The following is a 23,313-nucleotide window of genomic DNA, read 5'->3' as shown; positions in this document are numbered from 1 at the left end:
GAACTGACACATACATCAGACAGGTACCCTTTTTTCATGATAGAAACATTTAAATCTGACAAGAATATCAAGGTAACTAAGGAATCGTTATAATTCTTCATCATTGGAAATGTTTTATTTAACATTGATTGATATGTGTGCAAATCTTGATATTTCAAAAATGAACAAATCATGTCAAATCTTGTAACATGCAAGGGAAAAGGCACATTAACTATATGGAAAAATGCTATACGCTTTATTTATGAATTAGTGAAAACTTGACCGTCACTATCAATACTCTTTATTGAAGAAAAAAAAACATGCAAATTTGATAAAATTTTCATCATATCATGTCAACAAGTGTAATATACCCACCCCCCACCAAAAAAAACACAAAACAAACACACACACACACACACACAAACGGTGTTTTTCCCACTCAGAGGCTCATTCACTTTGTCTAAATGTGATTTTCAAGTTCAAAAGGAACTATTTTATGATTTTTTAACTAATAATTTATTTTTAAAAACTGAAATACAACGAACACTCGTTCACGTCATATGAGGAATATCTATGTCAAAGTAATGAAGTTTTGCTTCAGATTTTCTAATTTAAAAGTAACCATCAACTTTTCGTCATTTTGTTAACAAAAAAGCGCATTCCGATTGAGGGCACATTGATTGATTGTATGAGTGAATTTTCACTCATATAGAGACGTCACCATAAACAGGTGAAGAGCTTCAAATTTAGTTTTTTACTCGTCATTCATGGCTATGAGTATCGTGCTAACGCCTACCGTGACACGGGGCCTCATTTTTTAAGGTCTCATCCGAAGGACCCGAAACTTCAAAGTGCCGAACGCTTGGTGAAGGAACATTTGTTACCTATTTTTTTCGACTTAGGTCAGTCGCCGTCGTGAGTTGAACACAAGACCTTCCGATCACAGGGCGAGAGGACACATTAAATGGCAGAAACATATGATGGACACATTATTCCAAATTGAAGGATTTTTTTAATCAATGTTTTTCTGTTGTTTTTTTTTTTCTCATATAATGCATTAAACAGAAATCTACCATATTAAATACAATATAGCCGCTATGCAAATTAGCAAAATGTACACCATTTCTTCATATTTACATGTACATGTATGTATGTACTAAAAAGTATATCGGGCATACTACTCTTAATCTGCGAGTGTAGTTCATATAAATCAGTTTTTGATATTCTGCACCCACATCCTTATAATAGGCCATCTTGAATAAATCAATTAGTTTTCTTTCTGTAAGGTATTTCATCTCACATTCTTTACCTGATCCGTATTATTAAAATTATTTTTTTCTTGTTTATATGCCATTCTTTGCAGATATTCCCCTTCTCATCTTCTGGTTTTTTGTTTGTTTGTTGTTTAACGTCCCTCTCGAAAATTTTTCACTCATATGGAGACGACACCAATTGCGGTGGAGAGCTGCAAATTTTGTCCCACTTACGGCCATTGAGCAGTGAGGGATCTTTTTCGTGCCAGCACCTACTGCGACACGGGACCTAGGTTTTAATCGGTCTCATCCGAAGGACCGGTCTCCATGTCCCACAGTGGGATTCGAACCCGCTACGTAATGATCAGCTCCTTACTTCGCGACTCTAGAGCAGACGCTCTAACCACTGCGCCATGCGGGCGACTCATCTACTGGTCGTAAAGATCATTAGTTGGTGTGTGTTATAAAACAAAGATCCGGGGTTGAATGGGATATTTGAATACCAGGGTGCAGTATTTTACACTTCTCACAAAAAGAAGAAAGAATTTGCCTAGAACAGCTACGTAATGTTTTGAACATTGCATGTGATCCCATATTAAGGAACGCTGCTTGGTTTTGCCTTCCTGAAATTATAAGCTTCTGAGGGTTTACTTAACGAACTCAAATTTGGAAGGCGGCTCGTTTTAGTTATTTAATGTTTAGTGTTTGTTATTTAAAGCGTGGTGTTTGGTGTAATTTCAAGGAATATATGTACCTATACGTGTTTTCTTTATTGCAGACATTGGTGAAATTCTCGAGTTCGAAGACATGATACTCGGTATCCTACAGTTTCTTGTGTGTGCGACATGTACTTGTGCGATGGGTAAGAATAAAACAAATTCCTAAAAGAACTATATATATATTGTAATAATTCCTACTGAAAATACATGTATATCCCCTTTATTTTTAATTTAAAAGAGAAACTATTCATACACTTAAATACACATAGCTTTCTGCATTTCTTGCATTTTTCAAATTAAAACTTTACTTTTCTGATCCCCTTCTTTGAAATCATATTTGAGAATACATATACATGTAATGTGTACTTATATTCAAACTCTTTCTTTCTCCCTATTTCCAGTCTGTGATCCGGGTTATTATGGAAGGAACTGTGTACAGGAATGCAGTGTTAACTGTGGAGGGACCAGACAATGTGACAGGTTAACTGGGGAGTGTGAGGGAGGGTGTCGGCCTGGATGGAAGGGAATGCAATGTGATCAGAGTATGTGTTTAATTAAATATTTACACTTGATTACTAAAAATATATCAAGTTGTGAAGATAATTGATTTGGAAATTCGTTATTTAGTAATAATTTAATTTCGTTTGTATTCTAGCCTCTGATTGGTTAATATCCAAAGAGGAACACAAATTATTTCTGTATAACCTGGTTTGGTATGGGGACACACACCCCTTACAACCAGCTGAATCATCTGTATCCATACAATCCTCTCATTTCCAGTCCTCGGAATTCACGGAAAATTCCAGATTTAATAAATGTACCTTTAACCCTCTGGCTGCGACGTCAGTGTGCAGAAAATATAACGTCACTGCGAGATTAAAACGACGTCACAATTTGTTTGACATTATTTTGCGGGATTTTTAAAAATATTTCGGAATTACGCCAAGTGCGCATCTAGAACACTATAGGAACTAGTACAAGGAAATTTATTCATTTGTTTTATCAACAAAACTATTAAGAAGTTCTTTATTTATACATTTTGACCTAATTTTATATTTTTTACTCAATTTAATCATATTATGATTCTTTTTCTTTAAATATTTCCAATAAAATAAAACCGATAAGCGGTTATGAAGAAAGAATTTATCAAATCGGAAACAAATACATCTCAACTTTAAAATCCTAATCAATATGGGCAATTTGTTAACTCATGATCAAGTGCTTGTAAAATAACAATATCGTATATAGATCAATAAGAGTATTTTATATATTTTATCTTATTCTTCATCTGCATTCAATTTCTAACGGTGAGGTGCGTTCTAAAAAATAAATTACAAAAAGTCCAACTTTGCAAGAAGTGTACCACGTTTTAATTTTGATTATGCTTTCCGCACAGATTTTTCTTTTTCATCAAGAATTAAATCAAAACCAAGATAAATTTATCCAAAAATATTTTTCTAAGAAAAATTTCATAACAAAACAACTTTGACTCATAAATTCGACTTAAAATTTTTGAAATTAATTCTACAGAGGTTGTGTAAATATTTCATTTAGGCATTAATGTTGACTTTCAACGATTCATTATAGGATATCCGATTACATAAATTCATCCAAAAATTAGGAAAAGATCTACCATCAAGTTGTTTAGTTTCACGCTTTTCTATTAATTTGACAAAAGGGCCGATATTTACTAAAAAAAAAACAAACCTTCCGGTCTGATGATTAAATTTGCGGAAGTAAAAATTTATCGGGCTCATTTTTATGCGCAGCCCCATGATTTGCCGGTAAATTAAATATTATACATAGACATTGGCTATATACATGTAACACGTTTTTGAAATAAAAATAATTCTGGACATAAGAAAACTTATTAATAACAATCTTATAGTTGAAAAATATATGGACCACTTAAAAAGAAAGATGATAAATTGTAGTTTGAAAAATCACAGGTACATGTTATTTTAATTGATCAACATAATTTTGTAATTCGATATTTTATACATGAGATCTATCTTAATTTCATATAGAAATATGTTTTTAGTTTACCGGAAGCAAAATTTGATGAGTCAAAATTTGATATACACGAAATTCTCAGAAGAAAGTAAATGCGGATTTTCGTCCATATCATGTTGAATTGGATATCGGGGGTTTTCTAACAATTCCAATGATCGATTTCTCGGACATGTCGACACCTTTTATCTTCCTGTACAAAAGAATGACCTCGGGGACATCAATTTCTACAATCTACACTTTTGTATTTTGTGTAAAAATCATGCTGTAAGTTAAAAAAAAACACACACACACGAACAATGTTTTATTTTATTAGAGAAATTGCCAGGACAATGAGAATTCAAAACTTGATTTTATGTCAGAAGTCAATCCAGTCATGTTCTATTAGAAAGTTGGTTTAATTTTACGTTCCGTTTCCATATAAACATTTACAAAGAGATTTACAAATGTACGAGGGCCGTTCAAAAATTACGCGGACTCTGCTATTATTTACTCTTATAGACGTCATATAGAATTGAAATTTCATAGGAACATATTTCTTAAAAATTCCAATAAATTCTTGGTAAAAATTTTTGATTTTATTTAATATTTCATAAAATTATTGCCGTTTTGATACTGCTGATGGTGATATACGGAGCACGGCAAAAATGTTGAAAAACAAACATGCGATATCCAAAATATTATTCATTTATTTTCCATATTTCACGATATTATTCAACAATTTTCTCTAAAATTTCTTTTTATTGTTTTATTATTAAGTATTTAGATTTCTGGCGAAATATTTGAAATAATAAGAGAAATATTGTAATTTTTTCCCGATGTGACCCCTACGAGATCAACTGCAAAAATGACGTCTCGTGATTTGACAGAGCAGCGCACTTTTATCAAATCATGAATCATGCTGGGAAAACGCAATAGAGACCCATAATAATCCTAATGAAACATGTAGTAAACTAGCGGAATATCCGACACATCTCTACAAAATGTAAAAAAGAATTTTAGACTGATAGACCTTAGTCAAAAGGTGATCTAGGTTTTTTTTGTTATTTTTTTTTTTTAAAGATATTGTCACAATTTTGTTTAATTTGATTATGTTGGTTATGGTGTACCATAGGTTCATTCTTATCGTATAGTCGTTACGGATAGCTGGTCACCTATAATAACACATTATTTAAAGGTCTGGGTTTCCATAGTCGGTAATAAACGCATTCATAAGGAATACTTGAATATGTCGGGTACATTATCTAGTACAAATAAAACTGAACTTAACAAAGTAATGAAATAATAACTTTTTCTTTTAAAAAAAAAAATAACAAAAAACACCTAGCTAACAAAATATACAGTTCAAACTCACCGCTGCCAAAGTTCTCAAAATTACTCTACTGTCCACACAGGAAAACTTCTCGAACACACACAAACATTCAGGCCCAAAGCACGTAGCTATTTCTCTCGCGACCACACAGGTCATACAACATTTGTACTTAGGAAGGACACACCTTCTCACTTCTACGGCCTGCTCAGAACTAACTTACACGTAGACAAAATTGTTAAAACCGGTCTGGCAGCCGTGACCAGCTATCCGTAACGACTATACGATGAGAATGAACCTATGGTACACCATAACCAACATAATCAAATTAAACAAAATTGTGACAAAAGGCAATCCGGGAGGAATAGAAGAAGTTCATCGACAAAACACTGATCTGGGCTGTTAAGAATGTGATTGAGATCGACTGATGTCAAACTTTTTTTGATGTCAAACCAGTTTTGGGGTTCAATACAAACTAAAACACACAACAAGTATTAGCTTTCCTTAAAAGCTCGTCTGACGTGGTTTGCTAAAATTTAAAAAGCGGAAAGAAATAATATATTATGTTATACAATTTCTTTCGTTCGATAAGATATCTTCAAGAGACCATGCGTAATCAATATTGTATACAATAATGTACAAAGAACTTTAAATTGAAGCTCCTGGCTCCAGGATCATGAAACAAACTATAAGACTTAAGTGAAATTTTAATCGCCGATAAAATATTTATTAATTATGGAATTTATTTCTTCATTTGCACATAACAACATCTCTGTGAAACAATATTAAAAATATATCTAACCCTAACCCTGACCCTTCTGGTCTTCTTGACTTTTACAACATTTTATTATAAAATAAAGATTTTAATGGACTTAGGCTTAAGATGTTTCAAGATCCCGGGTCAGCATTTTTCAAGTAATGTTTTAATGTTAAATGGCCTAACTGACTTTTTATTCAACAAACAGAATTAAATGAAGGTTGTAAAAGATGAAATCAATGGGATGATCTTTGATCACTTAATGGGCGCGTATAACCCTAACCCTGGCGATAACAATCTTGGCAGAGCGTTACACATGCTGACCATTCCCCTGCTGTTCTTGAAAGCTTTCATTGCTTCTCAAACCATTTGATGTACAATGATTCTCTACTTAACACTGTTACGTAATTGATTGATGAAATTCTGAACTGAAGCATCTGGGAAAAGAAACAAGAAGATGCAAACTAATTTACAATGTAATATCGTCCAAAATATAATCGTTGGATAGGAGTGAAGTATAACACTTCAGCAACATACAAATCTATTTACACAATAGAGAATTAAAAAGCGAACTTGAATAAGACATTTTTCTGTTTTCACTGCATTTTTCTCAGGCACTGTATTATCAGTTTTTACAATACTTGGAGCAGGGCAACTAAGAGAAAATATTTGACCACGTGGCTGATGTTTAGGTACTAGTAATTCAATGTCAAGGTATAATTTTGCTGAAAATAAGCAATCAATTATTTAACCATAACATGTAAAACAAGTATTAGCTTTCCTAAAAAGCTTGTCTGACTTGAGCAAATTTATTTTTACGTGAAGAATCAAGAAATGTTAAATACAGTGTAATCAACATGAGTCTTAGTCATGAAATGAATTCTTTTGCTAAGAAACAAGAAAATTTCAATTCAGTGGCATCAACATAAAATAAAACTTGTCATGAATTTTTCTGTGTACATTATATTACATGTAATTTCTTTTTTCTTAGATGTAGGAACGGGGGGGGGGGGGGTCCCCCAATAATTTTCTCGATTTATATACATAGCTATTTTATGATTGTGTCACCTAAATCATGTAAATATTAACTTCTGATAACTTTTGTATGCTCTATAAGGAATTTTTCCTTGATAGTGTCAACCCTAAACAGCACATTTCTGAAATGTCTTCCAACGGGTCTGTTCATTGGATACAAAGATAAAACCAGTCTTTTTGAAAGAAAAAGTTGCAACATTTAAAAATCTAAACATCAATTGGTGAACAATTTTGATAGTTAAGAAATGTCTTATTTAAAAAAATGAACGTAGCTAACATCTTTGCATTTAAGGACAAATGATACAAAAAAAAAATGGATGTCTGGATAGGTGTATATTTTTGGACCAATTTTGATTGCAAATGATGCAAATAATAAATTTCTAAATTATTAAGAAATTGTAAACTTTCTATGGTGTTCAAAATTCTACCTGTCTTCAACCATCCTTATTAATCTATACAATTTTTGTCACTTTAAATCTTATTAATGTGAAATTTTGAATGAAAAATTAAAAACTATGCGGTTAAATTTATTCATTTTACTTATATAAACATGGCTTTAGTTGTTATTTTCAAGATATTCAATGTATGTTTGTATCATCTGCCCTTAAGCAAAATAATATTCAACATCTATCCTTCACTTCGATAATTTTTGAACTATGTTATAGTTACATTATAGATATTAACTGGTTATTGGTAAATACACTCACAATTTTTAATTCACGAGGGATGGAAATCAAACATCTGCAAGTTATGAATATGTGTAGCAAGGGCGGATACAGGATTTGTGTTTAGGGGGGGCGTGGATAACTTCGTTTAGGCAGGGGGTGTGGGGGTCGCCTTAAGGCCCCCAGTGGGTCCAGGGCGAAGCCCTGGTGGGGGCCCATGGGGCGAAGCCCCCGGAAGCTCCTGGGTTTTCGTGTATTTTAAAAGTAAAACCAGGCACAATAATAGTGGTATTGGTTAGTTTATATGTACCAAAGTTTGGCATTATTAATACTAATCATATCATACTTTGAATAGAGGGGGCCCAGCCCCCGGAAGCTCCTGGGTTTTCGGGTATTTTAAGAGTAAAACCAGGCACAAAAATAGTGGTATTGGTTAGTTATATACTTAATATGGCATTATTAATATTAGTCGATCATATCATAGTTTGAAAATTTTAGGGGGGGCGTGCGCCCCCCACGCCCCCCCCCCTTAAATCCGCCAGTGTGTAGATTTATAAAAATTCTAAAGGTAGAGAGTCTTAGTAAGTATAGAAAATAAACATCCATTAGTTAATCTGATAAAGATAATCGACAAGTGTTGACCTGATCAGCTTCATTCCTGCTGTTGTGCTGGACATAAATGATATGCATTCGAGAATGGCCAAATGTTATGTAACCTGTAATGTATAATGTGATAATAAATAGGTCCAGTACTCTGGCTTGTTTGGGTGTTTAGCATGATTGTTTTCTGTACTCCCCATGCTCTCCAACTGAGTATGAAGTTTCCAAGATCAAGTTATCACAAGAATTCTATTGAACGACTTGACCAACAAGCCTCGGCTAAATCTAATACTGTCTGACGCCATGACGTCAGACAATGATTAATCTTTGATACACAGCACAAAACAGTGAGATTAATATAATAAGGCATTTTTTATAAAGAACTGAAGCGGACATGAAAGATGAAAGCACGGAATATACTAAAGACAAGATCATTCAGTAATGTAAATAAAAGCTCATTTCCTCCTGGGACGAACTACATGCGTCTTTGGAGATTATGCATGTATCGAAATTTCCACCATCAAACTATCTAAACAATTTCATGGAACGACTGCATAAATAAGCCCTGGTTAAATCTAGTACTGTCTGACGCCGTGACGTCAGACAATGATAGTTTTATAGTTTTTAAGCTGAATCGGAAATGGTATATGGATGTTTATTCTGAGTAGATAAGGTAACCAAAACTATTCAGTATCAAATACTAAGGGAAAATATTGAGAAAACGAAGCTCCCATTTTTTTTTAAAATGCCCGTGACGTTGAAAGTTTTACTGCGCTGTGGCTTCATGAGATGTCCTGTTAAATAACTTGAAATTTAGACCAATTTACAATATTTTGATATGAAATTTTGAGGATCATATATGAAAAGATTCTTTTATATTATTTATGACTTTTTGCTTGATTATGTCGTCAAGTATATTTTCTGTGCAACAAGTCCGCGTAATTTTTGAACGGCCCTCGTATATGTAATTTTCACCATAATATTTATATGGAATATTTTATAAACTAAAGCAAGCAGCTATTCGTAGTGACTTTTAAAGGAAGAAATCAGTTGACAAGGACATTTTTTTTATTTATTTATTTTATTTTAACGTAAATTCCTGGCCGTAGAAAGCGCCCCACCCCCCACCCCACTTTTTCTGAGTACGATATTTTGCTATAGTAGTTTTACTTTAGATGCCTCTCTCTCTATCTCCCCCCCCCCCCCCCAACACGTTTTGTTGTTGTTAAGTCGAGCACTGGCAAATTCCAGAATAGGACAGTTAATTAGGTGGGTGGGTGAGCACTGGAAATTTCCAGAATAGGACAGTTAATTAGGTGGGTTTTTTTTTTTTTTTTTTTTTTTTTTTTTTGTTTGTTTGTTTTGTTTTGGTTTATGTTGTTGTTGTTTTTTTTTGTTTTTTGTTTTTTTTTTTTGCTTGTAAGATTTTTTGGGAAGGGAACACCCCCTACCCCCCATTTTTGTTAAATCATTGCTATGGGCCTGAAGTCACTTTATTGTTTTTAACAAGGGGTCTGATGAATATTAGTTTTAATCGTACATGTATTTCATTTGAGAAGTCCAATCATAGAGAACAAATTTCGATACAACATTGAGATTATATCACAAAAAGACCCAGAAGACCGCGTATGTTTGTTAACACTGTGTTTGATTCTTGTATACTATCGGTAAAGCTAAAATTGGAGAATGTCGAAATGAAAAACGCCGATATTCAGAACAGGGGGGGGGGGGGTATAAGCAACATCTACATCTGATTGAATGCAACTCCAACCCTCCTCGTTTTACATAACGGCTGATTGCTTGTGCAGTGTATTATATTTTGATCTATGTTCAAATACCTGTGATATATCATTGGGGTCATTCACTCTATATTGACAGGAGAACAAGGAGATCACAAAATTTATTTATTTTACATACTTGTCATGTCTTTATTAATTTATTTATTTTTAAAATGAAACATTTGACTATACATTGGGCTAAAAAAAATAAACTTTTATAATAGTGTTTTGGAGTGAAAATGAATCTATACTTATAAATTAATAAATTTTGCAAATAAACTCCGAAACGGGTGCACCAGAGTTCTTACTTACTCCTCTAAGAATACACACGATACAAGATGATGTCCGTAAACTATATTTAGATTTCATTTGCATTGTAAGTATCGCACATTAAATTAAAAGTCTACTTTTATTTTCTATAAACAGCCATGAAATAGCAAAAACGTGAGTACGGTGGCGTTTCCGGTTGGCGGATCAAAGTTACTGTCAATTTTTAATGAAACTGACAACAAGCAATCGTTTATTTATTTCCTTGAACGTCATTACTGAATTATTCAATCAAAACTTGATTTAAATGATATAAAAGAAATAAGTTGTGATAACCGATTAAAAAAGGGAAATGTGTAAGTTATTTTCGTCATTCACCGATCGTAATATTGACGGAAGCTTCTAGAACATCATATAGCATCGAGCCCGATGTTAAAAAGAAAAAAAATAGCTTTTGTGTGAATGGTCATTGAAATAATGGTAAATCATTGATAACACTCTAAGTGTGAATATATTTATATATCGAAAGACTATTGCATATATGTAGTAGGTTTTCCTAATAAATTTATCGGTAAAATTTGTATATATTCCTCACTGAAAGCATCGTGGCAACGAACCCGAAGTACAATTTGTACTTCGTAATAAACTTGCTTACATGAAAAGAGAATATCAATGAATAAGGCATTATTCAAGTACAATTATGTTGTATAATTTTGTGCTTTAATTTATACATTTCAGTTTTTTTTCTGAATACAGTCTTTTGTATCAAATACTCGGCCTATTCCAGTGGCGGAACCAGGAATCTTGAAAAAAAAGGGGGGGGCAACCAGTTTGGGGTTGGGGTAGGGGCCCACGGACACACCAAAAAAAATGATTTATTAAATTTTATGTATGTTTTGGACAGAAAACGGGAGGGGGGTTGGGCCTCCCTCTAAATCCGCCAGTGTATTCATAGGGCGTTAAATAAAAGCTAATTTTTACACAGGTACTTTTAGGTCTTGGATTAAAAGTATGTATACATGTACCTTATTGATATGTAAAAAAAAAAAAAAAAAAAAAAAAAAAAAAAAAAAAGAGGTAAGGTACAGTTTTTACACATCAATAAGGTACATACATATTTATAAACCATCCAACAAGTACCTGTGAATTTTTACCCAAAAAAAATCTATTTCTCAGTAAAATGTGCATATTCACTGCTTTTATTCGTGACGGAATTGAAAAAAGAGCATTTGAAGTACAATATCCATAACATAGTACATTGTATATAACAGGTTTCACAATAAACGTCAATTAATGATTTTGTTATTTAAGTTTTACGGGGGTTGGGGTTGGGGGGTTGGAGACGTACTTCTCCTTCATGCGGGATTTTGAACAAAGTATTTCTTCCTGCTATAAGCCTGTAGGCTGTCAGTAGAAACTACAATATAAATATTATTAGATTTTTTTTCTGTCGGTAGTGGTATAAATTCAATTCCCCGCGCTTGCGCGGGATTTCATCTAGTTAATTAGATTTTGAAAGCATAGACATTAAAAGATATCTAAAAAATTTTGAGGTTATGTTAATAATTTGCCACTCCAATTACGTATTTGAACAATTCTGCATTTGAATTGTATAAACAGAGAATCAAAACAGTCGTGTTGTATCCTTTTTTAGATTCTGCTGAAAAAAGCACATGCACTGCGATGTCAACTGCAACCTTTTAAATGAGAAAACCATGCAAAACAGTCCACAAGCAGGGGTTTGCGTATAGATATAAATTTTTGTGTGCAATATAGTATTGATATACCATACAATCTGCCACTTACATTTTTGTAATGGTTGCCTTAGTTAGGAGTTAGAAGAAACGGTAGACAAATATTCCAAGTACATGAGATTTGTTTAATACAGTGTATATTCAACGTGCAATACAGTGTGAAATTAAAATTCTTTCTTAAAGCAAATATACAACCGGGTAAAAATGTTCAAAGTTAATAATTTTCATCAATGCAACGCTAAGTTGAATCTTTGAAATGTCAGCAATTTTGAATTGAATTGAATTGAACATATTTTATTGACAAAGTCAAAAGGATCGGACACAAGTTCAGAAACTTAGATAGTCTTCTCCTAATACAACATTTTGTTAAAATTGCCAAAATAAAAAACATATATACATATGGTCTACTACATATACGTAGTTATAGAAAGAAAAAAAAAGTTTTAAGTGTACAAGTATAACTTGAATTGGTAAGAAGAAAATTTTTTTAAAAAGTAAGCTTATTTTGAAAAACGACCACATTCATTTAAGAAAGTTTGAATGGTTTTGAAAAGTTCAACATTTTGTTCAATAGTAAGAGAATCATCTCCCCATAACATTAAATGTACATCTATAACATATAAATAATTAAATGATAAAAGCTTATTCATTAAGGAATTCCTTGCTTTTACATAATATTTACAAGCAAAAAACAAATGATATGCATCTTCTAGTAGTCCACAAGAACAATTAGGACTGGTTATTAGGTTACAGCGATATAAGTCAGACTTTAAAATACAATTATGTCTTAATCTTGTATGAATTATGTTCAAAAACCTTTTTCCATATGGAAAATATTTCTGAGGTTTTGCAATACTGTTGTGCAGATAGTTTTTAAAAAATTTGATAGAAGTTGCCTCTCTTGTTTTAAGACTAAGGGAATTCCACTTTCTAACTGTATCAGGAATAAATGATTTATTATATAGTTCTAATCTGTATTTTGGCAAAGAATAATTTAAGAAATTCCTAGTAGTGTATCCTGAAATATTGCCTCTTGTATCAGGTACTAAATTTTGTAAATAATTAGGTACTAAATTATTGTGCATTTTATACATTGTTATTAATTTTGCTCTGTTTCTTCTGTATTCCTATGGTTCCCAACCTGTTTCCAAATATAATGAATTTCTTGAAGCAATAATTGTAAGCCCAGTAACTATTCTTGCAGCAAATAATTGTACTTTTTCAAGATTCTCAATGTCTGTTTTTGTGCATCCAGACCAAACTTCAACAGCATATTCAAGTTGTGGTCTAATAAAAGATATATACATCTGGGATAGAATATCTCTTGACACAGTAAATTTTAGTTTTTTAAGAAGCCCCAGTTTTTTGTATGCTTTCTTTATAATGATATCAATATGATCAGACCATCCTAAGCTGGACGACAGAAGTATCCCAAGATGTTTGTGTTCTGTAACATATTCCTATTGGCAATTGTCAAAATATAATTTAGGAAACTGCTGCATATTTTTTGAATTAAAAAATACGGCTTTGGTTTTCTGTGGGTTAAATTTCAATAACCATTTCTTTGACCATTCATCTAGTATTCTAAGATCATGGTTAAGATTTTGTTCAATATGATTAATATTATCTGAACATTGTTGTAAGGAATTATCATCAGCATATAATCTACAAACAGATATCATATTTTCAGCCACATCATTTACATACAGTAAAAATAACAAAGGACCAAGTACTGAGCCCTGAGGAACTCCAGCTTTTACATGTCCTACAGAGGAAAATTGATTTCTATACATGACTTGTTGTGTTCTATTGCTTAAATAACTATCAAACCAATCTAGCATATCACCATTGATTCCATACATTTTTAGTTTGTAAATTAAGCCTTTATGCCAGACTCTATCAAATGCCTTGGATAAATCACAAAACACCATACAACAGAATTTACCTTCATCAATACTTTTTACTATAGAGTGGTATGTTTCTAAAAGTTGATATACTGTGGAATGACCTGGTAAAAAACCTGCTTGATATTTATAAAATATATTATGTGAATACAAGAAATTGTATACATGTTTAAAAATGATTCTTTCAAAAAGTTTGCTTATACAGCTCAGCAAAGAAACTGGTCTATAATTTGTAGTGATGGAAGGGTCATCTTTCTTAAATAGTGGAAGAACATGTGCTAGTTTCCAGCAGTCTGGAAAAGATTTTAGTGTTAGGGATTTGTTGAATAGTATAGACAAAGGTTTTGAGATAGTGTCTTTGCAAGATTTTAACATTTTATGGCTGATGCAATCAGGACCTACTGCTTTATACATCAGCAATTTTAACAGAAACATACTCGATATACATGCATATCATACATGTAATAGCTCGACGAACTGGAAATGTACTAATAGTACTTATCTATAAGGTCCAGTACTTGACTTGTGCGTTAGGTCATATCCAGAGGTCCCACACGGGATATATGTTGCATTATCACTGCAATGGAGAAACATACTGTAGAGATAATTTACTTGAATAGGGCCTTAGCTCATGTTGCGAATATAGAACATGGTCAGCATAGTGATTTGTTTTCTTTTCCAAGAAAATGTATAAAACTTCTAAATTGACCAGGTACAGATAATTTCTAAATTATATATCAGGGCGAGGAATTTAAATATTCATCTTGGGGACTTCGACGTAAGGTGGGTTAACAGAGCCCATGTGTCGGGAAAATCGTTTCGTCGCATGCGAATAAGCAAAATCATTCACACATCGTAGCTACTCCTAGATCTGTCCATATTCTCTCTGATGACAGAGGAACCTCTTCACTGTCGAATTCTGATTCAATGATCAAATATAGGATCATTTTCGAAGAAGATTTTTTCCATGTCGGAAAAATTATACTGTATGTGTTAATGAAAACATTACATGATTTTGGGAAAATGATATAATTATAAAGCGAATTTCTCTATGAATGGGGGGGGGGGGTATTTTCATTTGCTCTGATTTGGAAATGTTAAAAAAAAATAACTATTGTATATCTGGACAATTTTTTTTATCATACACGATTATACTTTTTCCTCAACAAAATGGACTGTTACCATTATTTAAGCTTTACAGGTATATGTTAAATTGAAATGCACATGTGAGAAAGAATTTCATTTGCGTATTTTAGATTTAATCACATGCATGAACAAATACATGAATAATTATACAATACATTTGTAGCGTTTAATTTGATTTAAAAGGCAGGAGCTTTAAAATTCTTAAATCTTTTAATTCAACAAAAAAATGCAGTCAAAAAATAGTTTTAATATTATATATTTCAATAAAGTTCGAGGGAAATGACGCCTCAAAATTTATGACGTCGTCAGGGACATATATGTCCCTGCCGCAGCGAGCGGTAAAAGGACATATATGTCCTTCTCGCAGCCAGAGGGTTAATTTCAAACAATTCGATCTTTCCACATGTAAACAAACAACAATGCTGCTAGGCCTGTGTATCAGTTTTTACCTCTCCTCGCCTCCCATCAATTCTGTTACTTCCGTTACTACGGTTGTATTATTGAGCGGCAAATTTGAACTAATAAAAAGCAACGAAATTTTAAACCAATAGTTATTTAATGATTTTAAAATTAAATTATAAGGAATGACTCTAATTCTTGGCTAAATTATTCGAGTATAACCTGGTTTGGGTCAGTGTACGCTGTTTTATTATCCGCTTCGCGGATTATAAAGCGTAAACTGACCCAAACCAGGTTATACTCGAATAATTTGGCCAAGAATTAGAATCATTCCTAAATTATAATGCTTCCTGTCAGTTTGTCTCTATATATTCAATACCTAACTATTTCGTATAGTGTTCTAAGGATTTATATAGCGTAAGCATACTATGCCGAAATAGTGCACGACTTCTTTTTCTGAAGAAAATCCTACAGCGCCTACGCCGGGGCTCGAATTCAGGACACCGAGATTGTCATTCCGATACGCTACCTATTACACCACAGACGCCGTTATCTAAAGCACTGTAGTATAATATATATAAACTTAGTTTCAAATATTTTACACTTAAAGAAAAAAAAAAAACAAAATATTTTTTATAAAATAGTTCCTTGCAATTTTTTTCCCCTTCACTCAACTAAAATTCTCTGAAACTATCTGTACATATACCTAACGCATGGAACATTCAAAATTAAAGAAAAAAATTATGACGTACATGTAGCACAACGTGACGTCATAATAGGGGTGTAATATCATGAATGTAAGAGTTGACGAAACATTGGAAATGGAGAAAATATTGTCGTTTTTATACAACAGTCAGCATAATAATAACAATAGTGTTGTACTTTGCATGCACTATGCCTAAAAAGTAGTCAAGATTTGACGCATAGTGCACTCGCCTCCGGCTCGTGCACCATGTGTCAAACCCTGACTACTATTTAGGCATAGTGCATGCAAAGTACAACACTAAAATATAAATATTCAACCCATTAAGTGTATGACATATTAAAAACATCATTTATAAAAAGAACAAATAAAAACTTTTAAGCTGATCTGTAAAAAAAAGATTAATTTGTGATGTTTATCCGTAGATTTTGAAACACCAGAAAAAAAGTTTTGACTTAAATCATCATCACCTCTATTAAAATTAAAACAAAAAATACTATTTTAAAGAATGTGACAGCAGAATGTACGGTGCTAACTGCAACAAAACCTGTGGCTATTGTGTAAATGAAAGGCAGTGCCACCATATCAACGGAACGTGTTTAGAAGGGTGTTTGATTGGATACCACGGATCTCTTTGTGTCGAAAGTAAGAAACAGTCAGCCCTTTAAAACTGCTTTAGACTTCATCTTTCACAACTAGTAGTAATTTCTCATGACTAATTCTAAAACCTAAAAACAAATTATTCTTGTTTGATTCATATTGACAACCCAATTCTAATGAAAAGAATCACGTAATCTGTTTAGTTGTTTTTATCTTCTTACATAATCTGTTTAATATATTACAGGCGATGTATATCACATGAACAGTTCTTTTCTTTTCATACCGATTGTTTGTTACCGTATGAAATATACCTTCTTAGATTGATTTTCTTAATAGATATTAATGATTCTTTGAAAAAGCACTTTTCTCCAAAGTTTAGAATATGACTATATTTGGCTTACGGATGATTGCGCACAGCTTCACAGATATCGATTGTATTAGAAATTAATGTCTAAAAGGTAACTCTATATAAACAGTACATAGGGTAGTAAAAACCACCTTTATTATTTTCTAGTTTGTAGTGATAAAAGTCCAGAATCAAAATCGTGCTTGGATTGGCAAAAGGTTGGTGTTTATTGAACCTATTAAATTTTAAGTATATACGCGATTTCTTAATTTAAATGTCTAATTCTACCTTTTCGAACTTTTTTTTAGATAAAACAGAGTAATAATGCCTCGTCCCTGCCAGTCTATGGAAGGATTATCGTTGCTGTAATTGTCCTCATTCTTCTCGTATTGTCCGTCATCGTTATCAGACGGTAGTTTATACTGCAATAAATCAGTAGACTGGAGCTATATTTTCAACAAAAAAAAGACACTTCTATGATGTGTAATTACATTTATTTTCTGAAGATGACCTCTTTTGATTTTGTGATTTTAAAAACATTATAAAGCACATATACTGTTAGTTTTTCTTATGATATGTTTAATCAGTGCGTAAGAAAGTCAATTCAAGTAATTAATAAAGATTTCTCCAAGGAGTTTCATATAAATGTCAGACATTGTTTTTGTTCTGTTTTCTATTTTCTATTTTCTTTTGTTGATTTTAACTCCTTTGTAATATTTTTATGTTGAGAGGGGGGGGGGGGGTGGGTTAAAATCTCAACTATAAAAATATCTGGTAAAATATAATGAATTTTATGTGGTACAAATTCACTCTGTGTTTAGTGTTTAATACCATTACACACACACATATATATATATATATATATATATATATATATATATATATATATATATATATATATATATATATATATATATATATATATATAAATGTTGATTTTAATGCATGTCAATTTTTAACTTTACAATATAAGTGAAACAAAAAATATTGAAAATGTTCGCGATTTATCGGGACATCCCTCGTACATATAATGCCAATCCAATCAAAACATTTGATTGCTACTTACAAGCATTGGTATTGATTGCATTGATACTTCGCTTGAACTTTTGACAATGGAATGGAAAAAGAAACACTTTAACGCTTCTAATAATTTGATATCGATTTGAAAATAATGGAGAGCAAAGTTGACAGAATTTTGAATTGAGTAAAAGTGTAATGTCTTTAACTTCTTATTGCAGATCACGAACTACAAAAAAGGATAGAGACTCATCTATTGTGGAAAGTGAGTTAAGCTTTCTTTGAATTTTTTGACTTGTTTCTTTTAAATTTAAAGAATCAAATATTACATTATTATTTATTTGTCAGTATTATTATTATTAAAGTCAGTGAAACAGAATTTGGAACAGCATGTATTATTTGATCTATTTAAGGTTCTTTGATGAACTTAGAACAGCATGTATTATTTGATCTATTTAAGGTTCTTCGATGACATCAAACTCGGATTCTGGAAAGGAAAACAATGAGCTTGGTGATAACGATTATATTGACGATGATGAAATAATCCACGCAGAAAATTCTTACGGTGATATGTGTTTTAATAAAAATACGTTAGAGGGTATTATTCAGCATAATCAAAGAGATGATGACGATGGCTTCAAACACGAATATGCGGTTAGTGTTTCCATTTCTAAACTGTTGGAACCCAGAAGAAATATGCTTTTGATTAATTATTCTTTTTCTTAATAGGAAATACCTTACTTCGAGAAATACCCCTGCAACGCTGGAAGACTACCTGAAAACATACCAAAAAACAGATCCAAAACAACATTTCCATGTACGTATAGCCCCTATATAAAAATAAAAATACTTTCTGCTCTAGTTCACTAAACTTATTGTGCATAAAGTTTATTTAATGTTTTAAAAATTCCTTAAATCAAAGTAGTGGATTTTCCTCTTTAAGTGACCAATTTTAAATATGAATACCAGACATATGTGGGAATAATATTTACAATATTTACAATATTGAAATTATGAAGTAAAAAAAGCTTTAACAAACGCATATTCATTAAAAAAAAAACGGTGTAATCTTCACCTCAGTGCCCAGTATAACAAGGAACTGCGAAAGATAGTATTTTTCTTCCGCCTACCTCCAAGTAAATTTTTAAAATTTAACACATTTAAATGATTTTTAATGTCTATGTAGATATTTATATGAATTTTCATAAAACATTTACTTCTTTTGGATAACAAAGAGAGATATACTTTTATAATTTTGGTAAAATGTTGTTTTTCACCAGAGCAATAAACGGAAAATATTTTTAAAACATCTTTCCCCCCGTGAAACAAAAATTCCTTTTTATAGTTAATTTGGACTATCATTTCACAAATTCATACCAAAGCTTTTTGTGTTTCCCGGGAGAGGGGGGGGGGTATGTTTACAGACAAAAAAAAACTGCAGAAATGCATATTTTTTCACCAATCTCAAAGGGGTTTACAACTAAAACATGGTATTTTACTAATAATTATATATGTTTAATTTGATATGAGTCAATCATAAAAAAAAAAGATTTAAGGAACATTTATTCATATCCAAGGATATTTTAAAATGTGGTGATGCTTTAAAGCCCGATTTCAATGAAACATATCGCCTACCCGCCTTAATGAAAGAAATAGAATTAGGGGTAATTAACTATTTAACACTGGTACCAAAATTATCAGTCAATTACTATTGAACTGTTCTTTGCATTCAACAAAGATTTTACGGCCAAATTGCCATTAGTATTTAATTAAATAGGAGTAAAATAAAGGCGCGAATCAAGAGTTAGCGTGCGTAGTTCTTGAACTTGGTTGAATAATGAAGGGATCTGGTGATGTTGACCTACAATATGGCAGCCATGGGGAAATAACTCTTGCTTATATCACCTCCATGGGAAACCATCTATACATTAAAAGGTTAAAAGAGCTTAAGTTTGCATACATGAAATTTTTTATACCCGCACTTTCTAAAAAAAGTTGGCGTATATTGTTGTTACTCATGTCTGTCCGTCCGTTTGTCTCACGCTTCTTTCTCAAACTCCTCTTACATTTTACACAGTAGCCTAATCATCTTTTGGGAGATGGTTGGTGGTGTCATGCAAATGTGCAGTAAGGTTTCGGAATTTTCATTTTCAACCTGGGGGTCAAACGGGGGTCGAAAAATGACGTTTTAATGCAAAAAGCCCCTGGTTTCCTGAACTCCTCTTACATTTTACACAGCAGCCTTATCATCTTTTGGGAGATGGTTGGTGTCATGTAGATGTGCAGTAAGGTTTCGCAAATTTTCATTTTCACCCTGGGGGTCAAATGGGGGTCGAAAAATAAGTTTTTTTTATGGAAAAAGTACCTGGTCTCTGAACTCCTCTTACATTTTACACAGTAGCCTAATGTCTTTTGGGAGATGGTTGGTGGTGTCATGTAGATGTGTAGTCAGATTTCGGAATTTTCATTTTTACCCTGTGGGTCAAATGGGGGTCGAAAAATAAGGTTTTTTTTAATGCAAAACGTCCCTGGTTCCCTGAACTCCTCTTACATTTTACACAGTAGCCTAATCATCTTTTGGGAGATGGTTGGTGGTGTCATATATATGTGCAGAAAGTTTTCAGAATTTTCATTATCACCCTGGGGGTCAAATGGGTGTCGAAAAATGAGGGGTTTTTTTATGCAAAAAGCCCCTGGTTCCATGAGCTGCTCTTACATTTGACACAGTAGCCTAATAATCTTATGGGAGATGGTTGGTGGTGTCATGTAGATGTGCAGTAAGATTTCGAAATTTTCATTATCACCCTGGGGGTCAAATGGGGGTCATAAAATGACTTTTTTTTATGCAAATAGCCCATGGTTCCCTGAACTCCTCTTACATTTTACACAGTAGCCTAATGTTTTTTGGAAGATGGTTGGTGGTGTCATGTAGATAAGCAGTAAGGTTTCGGAATTTTCATTTTCAACCTGGGGGTCAAACGGGGGTCGAAAAATGACGTTTTAATGCAAAAAGCCCCTGGTTTCCTGAACTCCTCTTACATTTTACACAGCAGCCTTATCATCTTTTGGGAGATGGTTGGTGTCATGTAGATGTGCAGTAAGGTTTCGCAAATTTTCATTTTCACCCTGGGGGTCAAATGGGGGTCGAAAAATAAGTTTTTTTTATGGAAAAAGTACCTGGTCTCTGAACTCCTCTTACATTTTACACAGTAGCCTAATGTCTTTTGGGAGATGGTTGGTGGTGTCATGTAGATGTGTAGTCAGATTTCGGAATTTTCATTTTTACCCTGGGGGTCAAATGGGGGTCGAAAAATAAGGTTTTTTTTAATGCAAAACGTCCCTGGTTCCCTGAACTCCTCTTACATTTTACACAGTAGCCTAATCATCTTTTGGGAGATGGTTGGTGGTGTCATATATATGTGCAGAAAGTTTTCAGAATTTTCATTATCACCCTGGGGGTCAAATGGGTGTCGAAAAATGAGGGGTTTTTTTATGCAAAAAGCCCCTGGTTCCATGAGCTGCTCTTACATTTGACACAGTAGCCTAATAATCTTATGGGAGATGGTTGGTGGTGTCATGTAGATGTGCAGTAAGATTTCGAAATTTTCATTATCACCCTGGGGGTCAAATGGGGGTCATAAAATGACTTTTTTTTTATGCAAATAGCCCATGGTTCCCTGAACTCCTCTTACATTTTACACAGTAGCCTAATGTTTTTTGGAAGATGGTTGGTGGTGTCATGTAGATAAGCAGTAAGGTTTCGGAATTTTCATTTTTACCTTAGCGGTCAAATGGGCGTCGAAAAATTACGTTTTTTAATGCAAAAAGTCCCTGGTTCCCTGAACTACTCTTACATTTTACACAGTAGCCTAATCATCTTTTGGGAGATGGTTGGTGGTGTTTATATATATAGATGTGCAGAAAGTTTTCGAAATTTTCATTATCACCCTGGGGGTCAAATGGGGGTCGAAAAATGAGGGGGGTTTTTTTATGCAAAAAGTCCCTGGTTCCCTGAACTCCTCTTACAATTTACACAGTAGCCTAATCATCTTTTGGGAGATGGTTGGTGGTGTCATGTAGATGTGAAGTAAGGTTTCAGAATTTTTTTTTCACCCTGGGGGTCAAACTTTTTAAAAAAAATATATTTAACATGTTTAAACACCCTGGTTCTCAGAGCTTCCCTTATATTGTATGCTATAGCCTTAAATCATGATCATTTGGAAGATGATCGATTTTATCCTGTGGGTGTGTAAAATGGTTTTAAAATTTGCATTTCCATGTGGATGGCAAATAGGGGCAGGACAAAATGGCCCCTCCCTAACCAATGGGGTCATGATTTGTACAAACTTGAATCTACACTTCTTGAGAGTGTTTCCATATTAATCATGCTTTTGTTGTTCTTAAAAAGAAGAATTTTGAAGATTTTTTCCTTTTATTCCTATTTAAAACTTGATCCCTTATTGTGGCCTGACCCTATCCTCGGAGTTCAATCAGATTTGAAAACTAGAAATATGTCCATAGGACAAATAAATTGAAACTAGAATCTAAAAAAGAAATGGATATAGATGATAAATTCTCACCAAATTATGTATAAATGCATGCTTACATAAAAATATCTTAGATTGTTTCTTTAAAACTAAGCAAAACACAAATTGAAGAGAAGGGAGGTCAAGGTCACAGGAAAGTGCAAGGTGAAAATTTTTTTTGATGCAGTTGAATATCACTCACTAATACATTTCAGCATATTAGGTTTGATAAAAAAAATCTTGAATAATTTATTTAAAACTGAGCTTAACACTTATTTAAGAAAAAAGAGTTCAAGGTCAAAGGAAAAGTTGAGGTCAAAATGTTGATGCATTTGAAAATGTATTTACTATTAGCATATGAAGTTTGATAAAAATATCATAAATGGTTTATTTTAAACGTAGATAAACATTAATTTAGAAAAGTGAGGTCAAGATCAAAGGAAAAGTCAAGGTCAAAAACGTTTATGCAATTGATAGCTCTTAGCAGTATCAGCATATGAAGTTTGATAAATATATCTTGAATTGTTTATTTAAAAAGTGATCTAG

The 23,313-nt window shown here is 32.8% G+C and overlaps 1 protein-coding gene across 1 annotated transcript in view; it reads left to right on the top strand.

Annotated features, from left to right (window-relative positions):
* The first annotated feature begins 2,090 nt into the window (after positions 1-2,090).
* Positions 2,091-23,313, top strand: part of LOC133180194 (tyrosine-protein phosphatase 2-like) — a 35,017-nt gene continuing 13,794 nt past the window's right edge. Inside the window, exons 1-3 of the mRNA XM_061314759.1 lie at positions 2,091-2,094; positions 2,353-2,493; positions 18,702-18,895. Of these exons, the coding sequence (XP_061170743.1) occupies positions 2,091-2,094; positions 2,353-2,493; positions 18,702-18,895 (339 nt within the window). The remainder of the gene's footprint in view (positions 2,095-2,352; positions 2,494-18,701; positions 18,896-23,313) is intronic.

This window comes from Saccostrea echinata, unplaced genomic scaffold (genome assembly GCF_033153115.1).
Source record: "Saccostrea echinata isolate AGI-Se365-2 ecotype Australia unplaced genomic scaffold, CSIRO_AGI_Sech_v1 ptg000006l, whole genome shotgun sequence".
Lineage (NCBI taxonomy): Eukaryota > Metazoa > Mollusca > Bivalvia > Ostreida > Ostreidae > Saccostrea > Saccostrea echinata.
The sequence above is the reverse complement of the archived record's forward strand: the minus strand, read 5'-3'. Positions and strand labels throughout refer to the sequence as shown.